This window comes from Orussus abietinus, unplaced genomic scaffold (genome assembly GCF_000612105.2).
Source record: "Orussus abietinus isolate OABI.00-Male unplaced genomic scaffold, Oabi_2.0 scaffold124, whole genome shotgun sequence".
NCBI lineage: Eukaryota > Metazoa > Arthropoda > Insecta > Hymenoptera > Orussidae > Orussus > Orussus abietinus.
The window spans coordinates 193841-211230 of NW_019394296.1; the positions used below are offsets into that span (position 1 = coordinate 193841).

Consider the following 17390-nt stretch of genomic DNA (forward strand, 5'->3'; position numbering starts at 1 on the left):
CACCGAGCCCCCGTTCCGAGGCTAAAATTAAACTTTCTCTTTGCACGAAATCGGGAAACGTTTGCAGCGCTTTATGCAGCCCGGCGGTTCGAAAGCAAAAAGGCGGGGGAAAAAAAAATGCCGATTGAAAGTAAAAATACAAATCGCGCGCGCGCGCGACGAGGGGAAATGTCGAACGGGAAAGGCCCTCCTTTTTCTTCCGTTTTCAAATTGGAAAATATGGAAACTGTTCGACGCTCGATTTTCCGGCTTTACGAATCAAGATTATCGCGTGTTCCGAGCTGGGTGAAACATCTGAATGCGATTGTTTATTCCACGGTGCTGTTACGCGCGCACGGTTGTCGGGAAAATAAAGAGGAAAAAAAAGGGACTTGCGAGTGGTTATTTCTTTCTCTCATTGTCAACGTGGAATATGCGGGGTTCTATTTATACCCCTCCCTCGTGCAGTCTATTTTATTTTGTCTAAAGGTAGCTATTCGCGTATGCGAAGGCTTCTCCCCCTGTTAATAAAAGGATAACATGGAAAAGAGCGCGTGGAAAATTACGTCACTGACGGCTAACAAGGACCTGATCTTTAAAAAAAATTATAAAATATGTTATCACCTGCACTGCGGCTAAATCTGTAAAAACATATATTTACACAAATTAAGCAACCATTTAAATGATTAAACGTGTTCCTTCCTCTATGTGCAGAATAAATTACAGAAGTACTGTTTATATACTGAAGGTAAAACTTGAGATGATATAATGTATTCACCATTCATCTTCATACCCATAATATGTGCGTAAAACAGCATTATACGTATATAATTTATCCACATATTACCTATTTACTCATGAATTATATATACATTATATATACCCAATTCTGCATATCCCTGTATAATTTCCCCATTACATGGGATTTTAATCATACTCCCTCTTGATCCATCTCGTACTGCACAAGGGCAACTATTCGTACCTAAAATAATAACTCCGATATAGAAAAAGAGTAGGAAAAAGTTAACAATTAACGTATTTTATAAGTGCTTCTCGGACGAGCGGGCGAAGTCTAATCAAGTGAGGAACAATGTCCTGAGGTAATTACTTCCAGGGGAGACGCGATTACTTTCCTTGCACAGGAGGTACATAACCGAAGGTATATTTACGTTTTCCTCTTAGTCGGGTTTCAGGATACTTGAAAGCGAGCACCTGTGCGTGGGCGTAACGCGTTTTACGAAATTACGTCGGCGTGGGTGTTCGTTTACATCAGGATAAAGGGTGGAAAAACTGCGAGAAGGCTCTTATTGGGTACCGAAACATTGCGTATGTACAAGTGCGATATCACGAGGGCGTGTATACATAAATTACTATAAGCATTGAATTGAGCCTAGACCCTGTTCGAAACGTTCTCTCAATATGGTATCGCGATTCCTTGCAAAGAGTTCCTCAGGATGTCCTGCGAGGTCTTGCAATGGTGTCTGACGCAGAACTCTTCGATCCTTTTGCAGGCTTCCTCTAGCATGTCCTCCGGCACTGTAATTACCAATCGCATGTACGACGGGTAGTCGAAGCACTGGAAGCCGAGGAAATAAATTTAGGATTAGGCATTCCGAAGATGGGCCTTTGCGCCGTGACGTGATCCCTAGGAATGACGTTAACAAGTGACTCACCTCGCCCGGCAAACAGAAGATGGACTCCTCGACCAGTAAACGCTGCACGAACTCAGGAGCGGATTTGAACTCCAGGAAACAGTCAAGATCTATGTAAACCTGCGCATTGAGATATGTAATAATGGATTAGATGGACGTATACGTTCTGAGCCCGGGATTGGGGTGCCCGAAGGAATCGCGAGCACGTATTTGATCTATGTGTCGGGTACTGGTACCACCCAATGTTAATATTTCTAATGCAGCCTAATAACTTAGCCATTAAGATAATCACGTAAGAGTCAATTGCAAGAAAATAATTTCGGGGCTGAGTATTTCAGCAGGAGACTAATGCTGCTCGTTTAACTGCTATTATCGAAATTACACAGACGTGAAAGGGAGGGGCGCAATAATTAAATCAAGAATATGCTGTATTGATATACCTTGATGAGGGTAATTAATGACATATAATAAAAAATGTTACCATCATGTACATGGCTCCATCAGGCATTATTGGCTTCAGTCCAGGGATCTTGACGATGTAGTTGTAGGCCAACTTGGAGTGTCTCTGGAAGGAAAAGAACTTTAATGCGAAATCAAGATTTTGCTGGGAGAAAATTATTTCGGGAATGTAAATCGAGATCTAATAAGGACCGGAGCTCGCGCATTAGTGCACGCAAACATTCGCTCGGTACATTCCCAAACTCGCGGAATTATTGGGGCTCGGATGCGCGTAAAGCGGACACAACCGCCAGACATAACTCCAGGAACAATACAACGCATCCGAACGCATCCAGATATTAATATTAACCCGGCCGAAATTAATTTCATGCTCTTGTCCCGCGTTTGAGCATCCCTTCGTTCGGTACTCGAACCCGAGTCGGAACGACGGGACGACAACCCAACAACCCAACGACAACGACACTGCACGTGTGCGTAGCGCCGGAAACTCGCTTTTCTGCCTGTTCGCTAATTCACAATTGGCCCCCGCACTTTGTCAATTCACTCAATCAGCCCGACACTCTCGGGTTAGACTGAAACGCGAACTCGAGCACCCTCGAGATCGTTCCTGTGAGCCGAGAATATTTGGCAAATTTTCCTTAAGTAAAACGCCAAAAAGAGGCATAAAAAAGGTGTAAATGTGAGCTAGCAACGTGAAATTTGTTTTTCCTAAGATTTTGTTAATTTTCTTATTCAATGGAGTCACGTAACTTTCATTTCTCAAAAGAATTATCCTTGGTTTGCTTTACATATTTTAATATGCAAAAGGTATCTGAAAGTCCAGTGAAATAATGAAAATAAAAAGAGAATTTCTTGTCGAAACCGATGGCGCGAGTTTGATGAATTTAGGCGAGGATAATTATATTTTAATCGTTCTGTTGTGATTGATGGAGTTTTAATGAAGGATTAATTTGAGGGAGCTTTTATGTAATTTTTAAAGGACCCGAAGTTGTTTAGATTAGTTTTAAAGGTATATTATACTCACATATAACGTACTAATGACGTCGTCGAAGAACTTTTGCGGCGTATTTTTTAATATCGCAGACAATGCTCCTTGAACTATCGTATTGCTGCCGATAATCCTTTGACTAAGACAGTTAAGAGCTTTCCGAATCTGGAAATAAAATGATCGATAAATGCAGAAACAATGAACAGGAATAAAATTAAACGCGTATCGACTATTTAAATTCCGATTAGTCGAGGCGATTGAATAAATTGCTTTGCAGCTGACTCCACTAAGAGAATATAACTTACGTGTACTTAAATATACAAAGGAAAGGACATAATTAAATATTACCGTGTCAAATTTCCCAACATCAAATAATAGTCTAAGTGCAGATGAAACGAAACGACAGCTGTCGGTCCCTCATTATCCGACAGATGCAATCATTTACATCCGCACCAGTCGAAAGTGCATTTATCAACGCGAGCGTTTACTTAAAATCTATGTTTTCTATTACATTTATTAAAACCTTTTATATACTATGAAATTACAGTTTTAAATAACTGAATTTTCAAGGCAAACATAAATGTACATGTTACGGACAAATTCATTTCTTCTCGTAAAATGACATCATATCTTATAAACGTGACTAAAACACGAAAAGGATAAAAAGTATTACGAAGGAACAATTACATGGTTCTTTAAACGCTGTGAAACCGAGAAAGGAAAGTGAAGATATAAAAAAATTCCTCCGAGTCGTCTTTAATGTCTCAATTTTAACAGAGACTTTTAACGACTCTTGTCCACCGGTGTCTGTCCGTAACGATTGCCGACAAGCCGGTCGTTAAGGGAAAAGTTAAGCAAAGCTAATTCAAGGAGTCATGCGTGCAGTTAATATATCGTGGTACGTCGCGAGAGGGAAATTAAAGTTCTGCCCGTCTCGGAATAACTCTTCTTTTTCCCTGTCCTCGCTTTCCCTCTCCCAAGCAGTGGCGAGCAAGTAGAATTAAGAAAACGAGAAACAACCGCGACAGGGAACGAACTTTAATGGCGAAGAAAAGTTAAATGAACGAAATTTAATCAAATCTCCCTATCCCTCGAGAGGCCGCTAAAGCTTCCCCGACGCGTCCGTAATCGCAACTCGAAAACGCATTTCGAGTTTCTTGGCAGGTCACACGGGTCAGAAAGTTTACCTCCTTGTCGAGAATATTCTGTCGATCGTGTACGATGATCCAGCCCATGCGCCAGCCCGGCACTAAGAATCTGAAAATGATATAATATTTAATACCCGAAGTAAAGAAATAAATAACACACCCTACTCGCCAACAAACTTACAACATATCAAAATAAAAATCAAAGACTATCGTACATTGTTCAGGATAGTGTAAACGGATATTGATTCAATTGTCGTTTAAAAAGTACTTTTAATCGCCTAAATAATCTCTTTTCGTACTGCTAAAAAATATAGCGATGCATTAGGTGCTGCAGATTTATTTATTTTTCGGAATAGATGAATATTTCGTTAAAATAGGGGATGAAGATTTGTTTAAATATGCAATATTTCTTGAAATTACAGGTTGGCTTATGTCCGCATTGCCAGAGGAGGGTGACACTTCCGCTCACCTTTTAGTCAGTCCACTGCACGAGAGGATAGGAACTTCGGTTGATAGAGACGCTAACGAGTGGAAAGTTCGTCCCGGAAATACCTGCAAGGTGTGATTAACATAAAATAGTAGAAATATGATCGCAAGCTCGATGGTTCGGCGAAAGAGTGACGTCGCGAGCACGCCAAGCTGTTATTACGGTTAAGGTCCCCGCTCGTTACTCGTATTGATATCACAAAGTAAACGGTTCCGATATTGTATGTTCTTATACGAGGTACAATGCAACCGTTCACTTGTCGGAAACGGAACAGAACGGCGCCGTATCGTGCACGGATCGTACCGGACGTTTCATCGAAAATACTGCACCGTATCCCATCCGTGACCGGATACTTCCCCATCGCAAATTGTACGTCGCCTTTCCGTTGACAAGTCAAAAATCACTTTTATTCCCATATTATCATTTATTTATTTTTAACGGGGATAGACAACTTTATTTAAGTAACGGCGAAATTTTGTATTTACCTTCTTGGTAGCGTTTCACCCTAACAATGAGCTCTTGGAGTTCATTATTCAAAATGTGAGTAACCACCTTTACTCAACCAATGATAATGGAACTGATATAATTTTTTCTCCCGAAATTAGTTCCATTGTCTTTTTATGAATCTTCAGTTTTTTTCTAGTTTTCTTGCACTAGAGGGTTGAGGAAGAGTCGAGTTCGGTGACTTTTTAACAGGTATCGATGGAATTATTTTGCCACGTACTGATCGGGCACTGAACCGCACGCGTTGTTTTACCATCGCGGAATGTCACCGAGGCAATAAACGAGTGAGTACAAGACCGACATGCCGGACACGATCCGAAGCCGCTATATTGTTGGCACGGTGAGTGGTGACCTTTACGGTGTCGCTTGTATGCACCTAGTAACGTGATTGCTTGTTTCCCAGATATTTCGCCTTGATAATTGGCAAGCTAGAAGCTAAACGAGCGGACGATGAGTCATTAATAGCAATTAATTCCCGCCCAGTCAAAAACAAAAAAAAAACGAGAAAATTGCAACAATATTGCAATCTAAACCCAGTCGACCGACAACGTGCAATTTTTCTTAAATCATTCACTGTCAAAAGAAAATATTGCATTTAATCATTGAATTTTTCATAATTCATCTCCTCTGAATATCGAAGTGAATATTGTATCGCAAATTTATATAACGATCGCGTTTAAATTGGATTGAATGTCATCTACTTAAAGCGTGCAATTTCTAATAAATCGGTTTGCTGCTGAAATACAATATTGCAGGTACTAATCCAATTTTTGATAACTCAGCTCCCCGAATATCGAAGGAAATTCTCTCCCTTAAGTTTATATACTGTAAGTACTACATTTAATGTATGTCGGAAGTCGTCATCATTTGATATGCAATGTGCGATTCTTCATAAATGGTTTACTGATGATTGAAGATATCGCGTAAATAATCGAATTTTTATAATTAACCTCCCTTGCGCCATTGTGCATATTGTTTTATCGCAAATTTGTAGAACAATTGCATTTAACGTGTGTTATATTGCCACCGCATAAAGATTTTTAACAAAACCATATGCAAGCTGAAATTCGCAAATCCGAGTCTGCTCAGGTTGAGGAGACTCGGTCGAGTACCTCCTAGTACGTAGACGCATGTACTCGGTATGTACCCAGTGTGTCTGTACACCCTCCGCAACCGCGATGTTGACCCAGAATCTGTATATGTAGCTGAAAGAACATCCGTCTCGTAAATAAATGTTTATGGCTCAGAAGCCAGTACGCATTGTAACACCGTATTACAAAGTTAGACCCTTTTCCCAAATCCATAAATATTCGCGTATAACAATTTCCGAAGTTCGAGAGTAAAAATAACCAGCAGAAGGAATTCTCGCCTTACGACATTGGGAATGTCTGACACTTTCCACGTAATCCTGGAAACCTGAATAAATTTTCTTCGTTCGGTTAACCTTAAATAGGACCTTTTCACGACCTCCATCACATTTTCGAAGCCTAAAGGATCACCGAAAGGACGAGCTCCCTCGTATATTCTGATAACGTGTTAAGAATTTTCCAAAAAATTATTCCGAATCATTAAAATAATCATTATTCCACTGGAGTTAAGCAGAACTTTTATAAGTGTCTTAACATTTTGCATGCTCTAAGGATTACTGATAAGCTGAACTCGCTGGTTTGTTTGGTTGCGTTAAAAAACGTTCGTAAAATATTTGTTTTCCTAAGAAGGAGAGGATTCCTGGGGTAATAAACCTCGTCCATGCGGAAATACTGAAACATCTGGGTCTTTCATTTCTTTTTCTAGGAAATCCTTGTCTGCCCTTCAAGGAGCACGTGGAACCGATTGAAGGGACTTCCGTGACGACAATTTTGCGAGTGCTCTCATGTAGGAACCAAAGAGGCGGATTTCGAAACTTTCAATTTGATTGCGACTCCCAGTTAGTAAGGCACAGCCGATTCGAGGACTCAGAGATAATAACGAAGTTCTTTAGGAATTTATTCCCGAATAAATCCGATTAGCCCGCAACCTTCTACCCGTTTTCTTCTACGAGACGACCTATATGAACCGGAGCACAAAGTGCAAGAAACCCGGAAGAACATTAACCTTTCAAAGACGAAACGCTTCGGCGCGGTTTACTTGCTGCTTTTAATGAAAATTCGATCAACCAGCCCCGGCGCTCCAACTATTCCAAAATTGCAGCAAAGGAACGGAACAAGGAAAACGGGCCGACGTGCAAGAAAATTAACCTCCCCACCCTCCACAAATTTCTTCGACATCATTTTTACTGACTAACAGAATTAAGTATTTTATCCCAGAAAGAGAACACTACCCACTCGTTCTAGTTAAGTATTTTTAATATGAATTTAAATCTTGAAATTCGCAAGTTTAATCAATATTTTTCACTCAAGATTTAGGCGTATCGTTGGGTGGGTATTATATTTATCGAAAGATCTGTAACATTTTTAGGTAGATAAATGGGACGAAGAGGACCTTGAAAGTTAAAACATGAATGCAAGGTACATGGAGCCATTAAACCTAACCTTGATATTGTTGCAAAGGCAACGAAGAAAGGCTATCCTCTCTGCCCCTTGCTATTAAATAGACTGTCGCCATATTGCGCTGCGCACCTCTTTCACGCAAAGGAAAAGAAAGAGCCTGAAAATAGCCGCTTTGTTTTCTCTCTTTCATTTTTGCTGTCTTCATAGTCAGATCGGCTTGTAAGGTCCATCCCCTTTACGTCCATGAATCTGATTTCGAAGGCAGCAGTCCCGAAAGAGGGAGAATAGAGAAACTATTCTTGCTGCTAGATAGGTTGTTTCCATACTTCGCTGGGCAACTGTTTCACGTTCAAGAAGAGAGAAAAAGAGAAACAATCCCTCTGTTTCTCCTTTTTCGATTCTACTGCCTCCATGGTCGGATCTCCATTTTGACCATGAACGTAAGATACAAGGAGCCCGCAAGCCCGACTACTTCCTTCCCCTCTGTTCTCCCTCTTTGATTCCGCTACCTCCGTGGTCAGATCAGCATGCGGGGTCCATATATCCTACGTCCATAGGTCAAAAAAGGAAAGAGTGCATCAATGTGGAGACCTAATTCGAGTTTAAATAAATTCCTAGATCCGTTCCCACGTCAACCCTCGAGGGACTTAAGTAAATTACGGAGGAGCGAACCGGGCTCGCCAGTATACCCGCTGTAAAAACAAGAGCCACGGCGGAATAATCCCGGATCCCGGGATCCCGGTCCCTCGACACAACGACAGTTCCCGGGATGAGTCGCGTGGTGTAAACATCCTGCAGGCTCCCGTAAACTTCCCTGTAACTCCCACGCGCCTGACTCTTTAAGCCTATTTGGGGCATGAGTACCGACGGTAATGCAGCCTCTTGGACTAATTATAGACCCGGTTCGGAAAATAGAAAATCCATGTCCAGGTTGTAATTAAAGGCCTTGCCTATATATGTATTGTGACGTCATAAATTTTTGGCCACGCCACGACGACCCCAAATTTCGGCCGAAGCTTGCCCTTTCGCGTTTTTTTTACAAGATACAAGGTCCGACTGTCACCGACCCAGGGAAGGGGAAAAGCAAACCTATTATTAAGTGATTTTAGTCGAGTCTTTTAAGGTGAAGTGAAACCCCCTTCAAATCAGTCGATTCGAATACAACACTTTTTTTTAAGGGTATTAGACCAAACTGTCCGAAACTTTGACACACCACTCCTGATCATCTAAGAATTGTCCTGACACATTCAAAATTTGGATTTAAAAGAAAAAATTTTTAACTCAGCCCATACGAGAAGCAAAATGGCGTCGAGCTCTCATATTTCGATCAATATACAATTATCGAATGCTTTGATATGAGAATCGAAAGGGTCAGGACAATTTTACGACAATTTAGAACACTCTGGTAAGCGATAAACTCGCATTTCATTGGGATAAAGGCAAAAAAAGTGTTGAATGCGCTTCTATGCTAAATTGATGGTAATACGAGGTCTCGGAGTGAAAATTTAATTAACCTGGAAATCACAAATGGCGCAGGGGGTCCCTCTGCAGTCAATTAGGGCCCCAGAAACAATGAATCCAGAGGATTTCTGGAGTTTTACTTCGATTTCTTTATAATTATTGTACGAAAACGACAGGTGGAGTATGCCATTTGGTACAATACCCAATATAATTCTACACAGCTGTCAATATTTTTATACAAACGTCGGCAACGTAGGCATTTATAAAAATATTCTTTATCGACGTCGATCAAGTTCCTCGACGTGTTTCACTTCACCTTAACGATCCATAACTCTCCCAATGTTCCGCGAGGAAAATCATCCATTTATTTTCTGAGTTCCCGGGAGTGCTCTCGAGCACTCGCAGGAATGTTCGGGATGAATATTTGGCGAGGTGTTCGAGGGCTCGCCGAATTTCTGTAACGCGTTGCGAGGCTCCGGTCGTCAGGTCGGAGTATCAACATCGGCGACCCCTCCGAGGTCGCGCGCATGCGCTACCGCTCGTCACCCCAGCTTCGAGAACGAAGCCGTCGAGGAAGCCTCGAGGAACATGTCCAGGTCTGGCGTCACCGATTGCGGTGCCATGGCCAGCTCGTCCGGCTCACCCAGAAGGTCGAGTCGGCCCCGCTACATTAGTGTCCTTTATCGCCACATCGCCGTCATTCGTCACAATATGTACCAAGTAAACGGAAATTCAAGGACTCGCTCTCAGCTATAATCTACAGATTCAGGGTACTCGGGATGCAAGTAGCAAATTTCTCTTTTAAGAAAAACAAGAGAGAGAGAGAGAGAGAATACCCTTCGCGGATATTAAATTTGCAATATTAAATAGCATGCACTTTTATGGGCTTGTGGAAACGCGTGAGAAAATTTATGAGGTCTGGGCAGACGCATAAAATTGAAGACACCACTGACGGTATGAATTAGGATATCCAATATGAAGTTGCGGATTGTACCGTTAAAGAAGACGGGAAGATCCTCAACTTCGTGTTGAAGAACTAAATAAAAATGAATTATGTTCTTTCTTGCATCTAAACAAATTTATACCTATCTCGCGAGACTGCCATCATTTTATATATATCTGTGCTCAAGTTGTTACAGAAATTGTAGAGTTATAGTTAATACAAAGGTGAAGAAAGGATTTTCAGGACTCCAGATATATAAACATAAAACCCCGAAAGCCATCCGTAAGCGCGGTAACTTGTCGCATCCCTATGAATATATTTATGTAAAAAGTGATATTTGGAATATTGCCGACAAGAAGTATTTCATAAAATTCTTCCCCCGTGGAGGCAAGTTTATTACCGAATAATATGCTTCCTCGAGCTATCGGGTCCCTATACCTCGTGGGGAATACTTCCCATGTGGAAGCACCATATGACGAAAGCCTTTTACATACCATGTGCTCGTATATCTCGTCCCCTATAATCGGTACGTAGTAACGCCTCGCAATATCGAGGACGTCCAGAAGATGGTCCCTTCCGAAGACAGATCCGCAAGGATTCGAAGGATTATTTATGACGATGGCGACGGTGCTTTCGTCGATTTGAGCTTCCAGATCGTCCAGATCGATTTCCCAGCCCAGCTCTGGCTGCAAGACGATGGACATCCATATTTACGAGACTCTACCTTCGGGATTCCTCACACGAGGAATAATATTCCGCAAACATTGAACCTCGGAGGTTACGCGCCCTCTAAGAACGTTCTTTAGGTACGAAAGTATTTTCCACGAAACGGATAAATTTCGTTTTACCTTCCGATATTAAATCTACCGTCAGGTCCCAATGGCCCACGTTGAAAACGAAGACGAAGCACGGCTATATAATTACTGAATAATTTCCGACAAAGTGAGAAAAAAGTGTCCTGTAAATTGAGATCCCTCTTTTAATCAGCACGGGGTCAAGTAGGCTTCAGAAAGTATAACGAAGTTTACTTGAACGCAGTCGGGGGTATCTAAATACTCTTTTTCTGATTATTATCTTTGAAAGAAGGGAAAATCGCCCGGTAACGGGGTTGATCGGATTTTGACGTTTCTTCGTTAGTTGAAATTCTGTTCTAAGGAGATTACGTACTCACGTACGTACGTATAGTACTCACTCGAAGGTTATACGATTTTACGGTGATTCCAAGACCCTCTGCGAGAGTTCGGTAAATCGAAAATCCTGGACGAGGAATCAGGATATTTTGTCCTTCGCGTGCCAATGCCGTGATGCAGAGGTCCAGGGCACAGGAACAACCGCTGCAAAGTATAACATCCTGAAAAAAAAAAATATTCATTAGTATAACAAAGACCCTCATTAGCAGGTGGCATCAAACCGGAGCACGCCACAATTTCGCGGGAAACATTAACTAACTTTGGTATTGTGCGGATATTTTTATTAGTTTCGGTATTGTACGCAGAAAATAAATCGCCGCAAATTCGAAATAATCCCTGCCATTTTTCACGCTTATTTTTCGAGCCGAGGAACACAATCGAGCCGCAGGAATAATGTTCAATTAAAACTTCTGATTGACCCGAGGGAAACAATTATTTCCTTACTGGTCGGATTTATGAGCATAAAAGCACATTTTCAAAATTATTGTAGTAACTTCTTAATCAAAATAGAATTTCTCTGCTTGAATATTCTTTAAATTCTAATTTATACTTGACTTTAAATGTTAATCTGATTTACCAACGTATACACTTTAGTACGAATTTAATAAACCATACAACGAGCATCGAATTTCAGAAGTTAAAAAACGGAAAACCGTTTCATGGTGGAAACGGATGCACGAAATTTATTCACACGAGGGGAAACAAAACCAAGCCCCGTCATCACGTCGCGACAAAAAAGCCGATTTTCGCAAATTTTTACATGCCTTTAACTGTATACGTTATATCTCGAGTCGCTTAAAGGTCCTTTCGTCATTGCTCGAAACCCTCTTGGGTGTACGACCCTGAAAGCACTGCAGAGCGAAGACGAACGGTCAATAAAAGTTCTCCTCTGAAATTGCATCGAGTCTCCTGAACAAATCACTTAGAATCGATAAGTGCGAGCCTAAACAAATTGACAAAATGGAGCAATTCGTGGCTGTCTACAAACCTATACAACATTATCTAGATTATTTAGTTTAGGACCCTGGCCAATTAATTTCTTCAAAGGGAAGTCTCGCTCTTCTCCTGGCAAATAATTAATTTTGTTTGTAATCTTATAAACGAGGTTCCTTAAGATCTTCCGCAGCACCGTAGATTAGACACTTTGTATGATAATTATATATTATTTCGTAAACGAGGTTCGTCTACAGAGATCGTTTCACGGTACTAATACTTGCTCTGGTATTTACCTGACCATTTAACGATAATCCTATATTTTTGAAAGGATATTAATAGACACGGGCTTGAAATGTTAGAAATGTGATTTTTTCTATCCTAGAAGGCGATTCTAGGGAAGGTACCCGGGCTGGATCTCGAACTTTTCAGTTCCACCTCGATTAAGTTTTTTACTCTGTTAATTCCCTTTTTGCGACTTAAGGGAAAACTCCCGAGATACCCGACAGGTATTCGATTGACGTCACGGTCTTCGGAAGTTCCCTCGGGAAACTTTACCTTGGGGTCAACTTTGACGAATTCGTTGGAGCTGTACTCAGCGACGGCTTCGCGTGCTTTTTGGTAACCTTAAATAGAAGACCACTTCGTCAACAGTCACAGATTTGTACGGTTTAGCCACAATGCTACCTTGCCTATTTACCTGTACTCGAGGCGTAGCCATTGTACAGCTGACATCCAACGCTCTCCTGGACGGCCTCGATGACTTCCTTTGCAGGCTTCAAGTTTCCGAAAGTCGTGGGATCGCCTTAGCAGAAAAAAAAAATAAGATTCTATACGTCTCAAGAAACCCAAAGAATAAGAAGAAAATAGACGAAAAGCTATTAATCGCCGCCATTTCAAGTGGTCGATCACGCCCCCAGGACTCAACTGCATCCTTTCCATAAATCATTTTCGTCTTCGGCCTCGATTCCCCAGACCACCCGTTCTCTCTAAACATTTAATTCTAGAGGCCTCGTAAATTTCTATTTCGTCCTCCTAACCCCTCCTCGGTTGATTACTTGGAATTCGAGTACGCGAAAAACTGCAATTCTTTCCTCTCGACCCCAGGAGGGTCCTCCGGAAATTTCAGGATATATTCTCCTTAGTTCCTTGAAGGCTAAGAAGAAATGGCCGAATTAAGGCATCTGACATAGTTTACCGAACGAATGTTTCGACTAATGCAACAATCTTGTACCTTTCTAATTTGTTAAAACAAAATCTCCGTTCCTACGCTTCGGTTAACAATTTAAAAGGACGGCAAACCAGTTCTCCCCATTACAAAGCAGGTTCCACGTGTAATGGAAATTTTTCCAAGGCTCATCACCCGACCATTCCGAAGCGAGCATATTTTTTTCAAACCATTCTATTCGTCCTCCTTCCATCCTTCCTCCTTTGAAATAATTATTGATATAACTTTCTCTTCACGGCATCGTTTACAATTATCTAATACATCCTCTGGAATTCGAAACGTCAGCGTGATCGTGTCACTTTGAGTTTCTTAAAACGACCGATAAGGGAAAGTGAAAGAAGAGCAATAAGATTCCGCAATGTGTGGCAAATTGCGAAATCTAGAAGTCAATTTAACGATAAAATACAGACAACGGAGAATACTCGGTAACACCGATGAGACTCATGATCACCGCAGTCGAAGTCGCCACCCTCGGTGAAAGAAGAAAATAGTCAATTTCCTTTCAGCCTAGACCGATTGCGGTCGATATCGACTGATTCGTCAATCGATATGGGGCTCACCGATGGAGAGGGCGATCATGGCCTTGTTGGGGTTGGGCTCCGCGACGATGTTGTCAACGATGGCCCTTATTGGATTGTGGGTCCTCCTTGCGATCTCGGATGCCTGAACCAGCCATCGATCTCTCGATTTAGGCCCTTCCATGTCGGAGGATTCCCTTTCTCCCGCGGGACTTCCTCTCCTTCTCCTCCAGGATCCCTTTTTCCCGGTTCTTCCTGTGCTTTCCGACTCCTCTGTCTCCTGATCCCGACCGAAGTGCAAGCCCGACACTTGCGGCAGACTTTGGTGCGCCTTCTTGTTTTTCGGTCGCTTAACTGAGCCCCGCACGGGGAAGACACTTTGAAATCCTTGGAGAACGTCCGGTGGAGGTATCAGGACGAACCGGTCCGATTGGTCGGTCGGTTCCACACCTTCTCTGGCGATTAATTAAATGGATTCGAGCTGCTACTATGCGCGGATGTGGACCCCCACGCCCCCTGCTCTTCCTTGGCTCTTGACGGCGCGTTGTCGCGACTATTCATGACATTTTAATTCATAATAACATCCAAGAACGCATTCTCTTCTATTTTTCTTTTTTTTTTTCTCTAGCCCGAAGATCAGGTGATGCGCCAGAAAATTTATTACCTGAAGTTACGTATGTCCTCGGGGGGTGCAATTCATTATTATGGGTACCCTGTTTAAGGCGCGGCATCTCTGTACTCCGTGACGGCTAGGAGCACCTTTCATCTTCATTTCTTGAGTAATTTTCAACGTTAATTCCTAAAAACAATGTTTTATTTTCTGAAAGCGGACGAAAGGATGGACGTGAGTTCAAAGAGGAAGGATACAAAGGTTTCGGTGAAAAGGAAAAAAAGACAGACTGTCCTGTCAGGTGAAAAGCTCCGGGTCGTGGCGACTTGTCAAGGCATCCGAGAATTAATTGTAAAACTATAATGGAGACGTCGTTAACAAAACTCGTAGTCTGCTAATTCGTCTCAGTTATCTCGTGAATGTTCTTCCGACATTTCTGGAAACCCCTCCCGTTGATGCCTTTTATGGGATTGTCGTGTAGCCTTAGACATTTAAAAAATATATTTATTATATTTTTTAGACCTACGTCGACTTTCCTCCTTATATCTCTCCCCGTTTCCGATTATCTTGAACTGCTAAAAACTAGCTATACTCCGGCGTTAAAATAACGGTCTGCCCGAGGGTACTGGTTATTCCTTTGGAAGGAATCTTTTTTAAGGAATGTCGTTTCTCTTGATCCGAGCGTGTCTGGAGGCTCGGCTATCTGTCGGATTATTCCATTGACATTTGGCAGCCGACACTATACATATGCATACGGGCCAATATTCGCGTTCCTTGATTCTCTTTTTCCGGGTCCCCCTTACCTTGCCTCTCACCTGTTGGATCTGACTTACAGATTTTAATTTAGAATATTCAATAGCTCGTCCACTAAACTGATTAGCCGCATTAACTGAACGCTCATAGATTTATCCCGCTTAACTCTAACTTTAACGGCGCTAACCAATTGGCGAATTTTAAGAATTACGATTCTTACGATCTTATATAAGGCTATCAAACCAGACCGTTAAAATGGAAAGATTCCCGCCGTTGCCACGTCTTTTTTATATAAATAATTGTGGATTTCTACTTCCACAACAATGCTAAACCCTGAGTGAAAATGCCGCGAATGTATACACGTTGAAAAATGTTAATTCTAGTCGAGCACACCTATAACTATGCTTTAGAAATGGTCATACGTATCGACGCAAGAACTTGAGATTTCCAATTTCCCTGTTTTTAAAATCCCCGATCCTTTAAATCATTCGTTTCTTTCGCGGACCGATGACACACTTGTTGCTCGTAGGATTATTGATGGTATTTAATTCGATTGCCCCCATTAATCCTTGGCTGCTCTGGCACTGAATTCACACGTTAAAAAAAAGGGGGTGAAGCGGCGAATTAACCCCCTTTCGAGGGGATCTTAACCATCGGCTGTGGGAAACTGTGCAAAATATTCTGGAGGCGATCGGCGGGGATGGTTTCGAGTTGGATGGCACCCAACTGGAATGCGGCGGTGATTCGTTTGTTGGGAAATTTACCACTTGGCCGCTTTTTCCCGAGGTTTTTGCAATTCGCCAACAGGACCGAATTCCGTGCGCCCGCCAAGCGGTTTTTGCACTTACAAAAATTTACGAGCGATTTCGCGCCATAAATAACATATTTGACGCCCCCGCAACAAGATTTTTATACAGAATTGAATAGGTGGAGTCAAAGTGAATCGAATATGCGGCTTCACTCCAAAATATCGCATTTTGCGACGATGTTTCGCCACAAGCCAGTATTTACGAACGTGAACATGAATCGAAGGGATTATTCGCATGTCTATGAAACATCAGAATAAATATACGAGCACCAAAAAATTCATTTTCCCGAGAAAGTAAGAAATGAAGGAATATTAATTCAGTTCTTCCACGCTTTCCATTAGCGACGAAATGGACTGCACATCCATTCAGTATCAATTCTGTATTTGTAGCGTGCAACATCTGCACGGGGCCGAAACAGGATCTAATAAATTTTAATGAAAGCATTTACAACATTCAGTGACCGTACTATCAGGTCAGTATCCGTTCAGTCTCCGTCTTTCCGACATCATTGATGACAGTAGAATTTTGACTGAATGGGCGACCTGGACATGTCTCAACACATTTCAATCTAATACCCACCAATTTGATGGATTTCATTCGGAATGTCTGAATGTACAGTGAATCACAATGCAATTCAGTACAAATCTACAAAATAAAATGCTACTGATACATTGCATATCCACCGTAAAGCACTCACCTTCATTTCTTTTGTGTTAGCATGTTTCACCAAAATATTTTTAATCATTAAAAATAATAATTAAAATAATTCAAACTGATATTAAATAATATAAAAAATTGAAGAACAATATTAAAAGTAAGTTTGAAATGCCTTTCTTTCTCTTCACTTCTATTAATCAAAAAGCAGGACGATTACAGGAGGTTTTTGCCTAAAGGAGAATCTTCATGGTTCGTGAAATCGATTCCAGTGATAACAAAATTGACACTATTTGACGTATATGCAACATGGACACCTGTCAACGAAGTGTAAACAGTCACGCACTGAAACTGTCAAAACGGATACTGAACTGACACGGAACGGATATGTACACATCGACCTTACAGACGTGATAAGACATTGAAATTCCAATATATGCAGGGTCGGATTCCCTTCAATTGAAGAAAAGAAACAAATGTAAAGTATTAATTCGCTTGTTCTGTGCTCATCGTAACTCGCAAAGAATTCAACAACGATTATGTACGCATAATAGATACATAATAACGTCGCTTCGGCGCCACATG

At 41.5% G+C, this 17390-nt stretch overlaps 1 protein-coding gene across 1 annotated transcript; it reads right to left on the bottom strand.

The window, feature by feature from the left end:
• Positions 1-728: 728 nt before the first annotated feature.
• On the bottom strand, positions 729-14408 carry LOC105703234 (tyrosine aminotransferase). The gene is made up of 11 exons (XM_012431467.1): positions 14022-14408; positions 12934-13038; positions 12792-12859; positions 11303-11461; positions 10605-10796; positions 4696-4778; positions 4266-4335; positions 3115-3243; positions 2113-2196; positions 1653-1751; positions 729-1555 (listed from the first exon to the last, which is right to left on the bottom strand). The coding sequence occupies exons 1-11, from the start codon at positions 14161-14163 to the stop codon at positions 1394-1396; spliced, it is 1293 nt and encodes a 430-aa protein (XP_012286890.1). The 5' UTR covers positions 14164-14408; the 3' UTR covers positions 729-1393.
• Positions 14409-17390: the final 2982 nt, after the last annotated feature.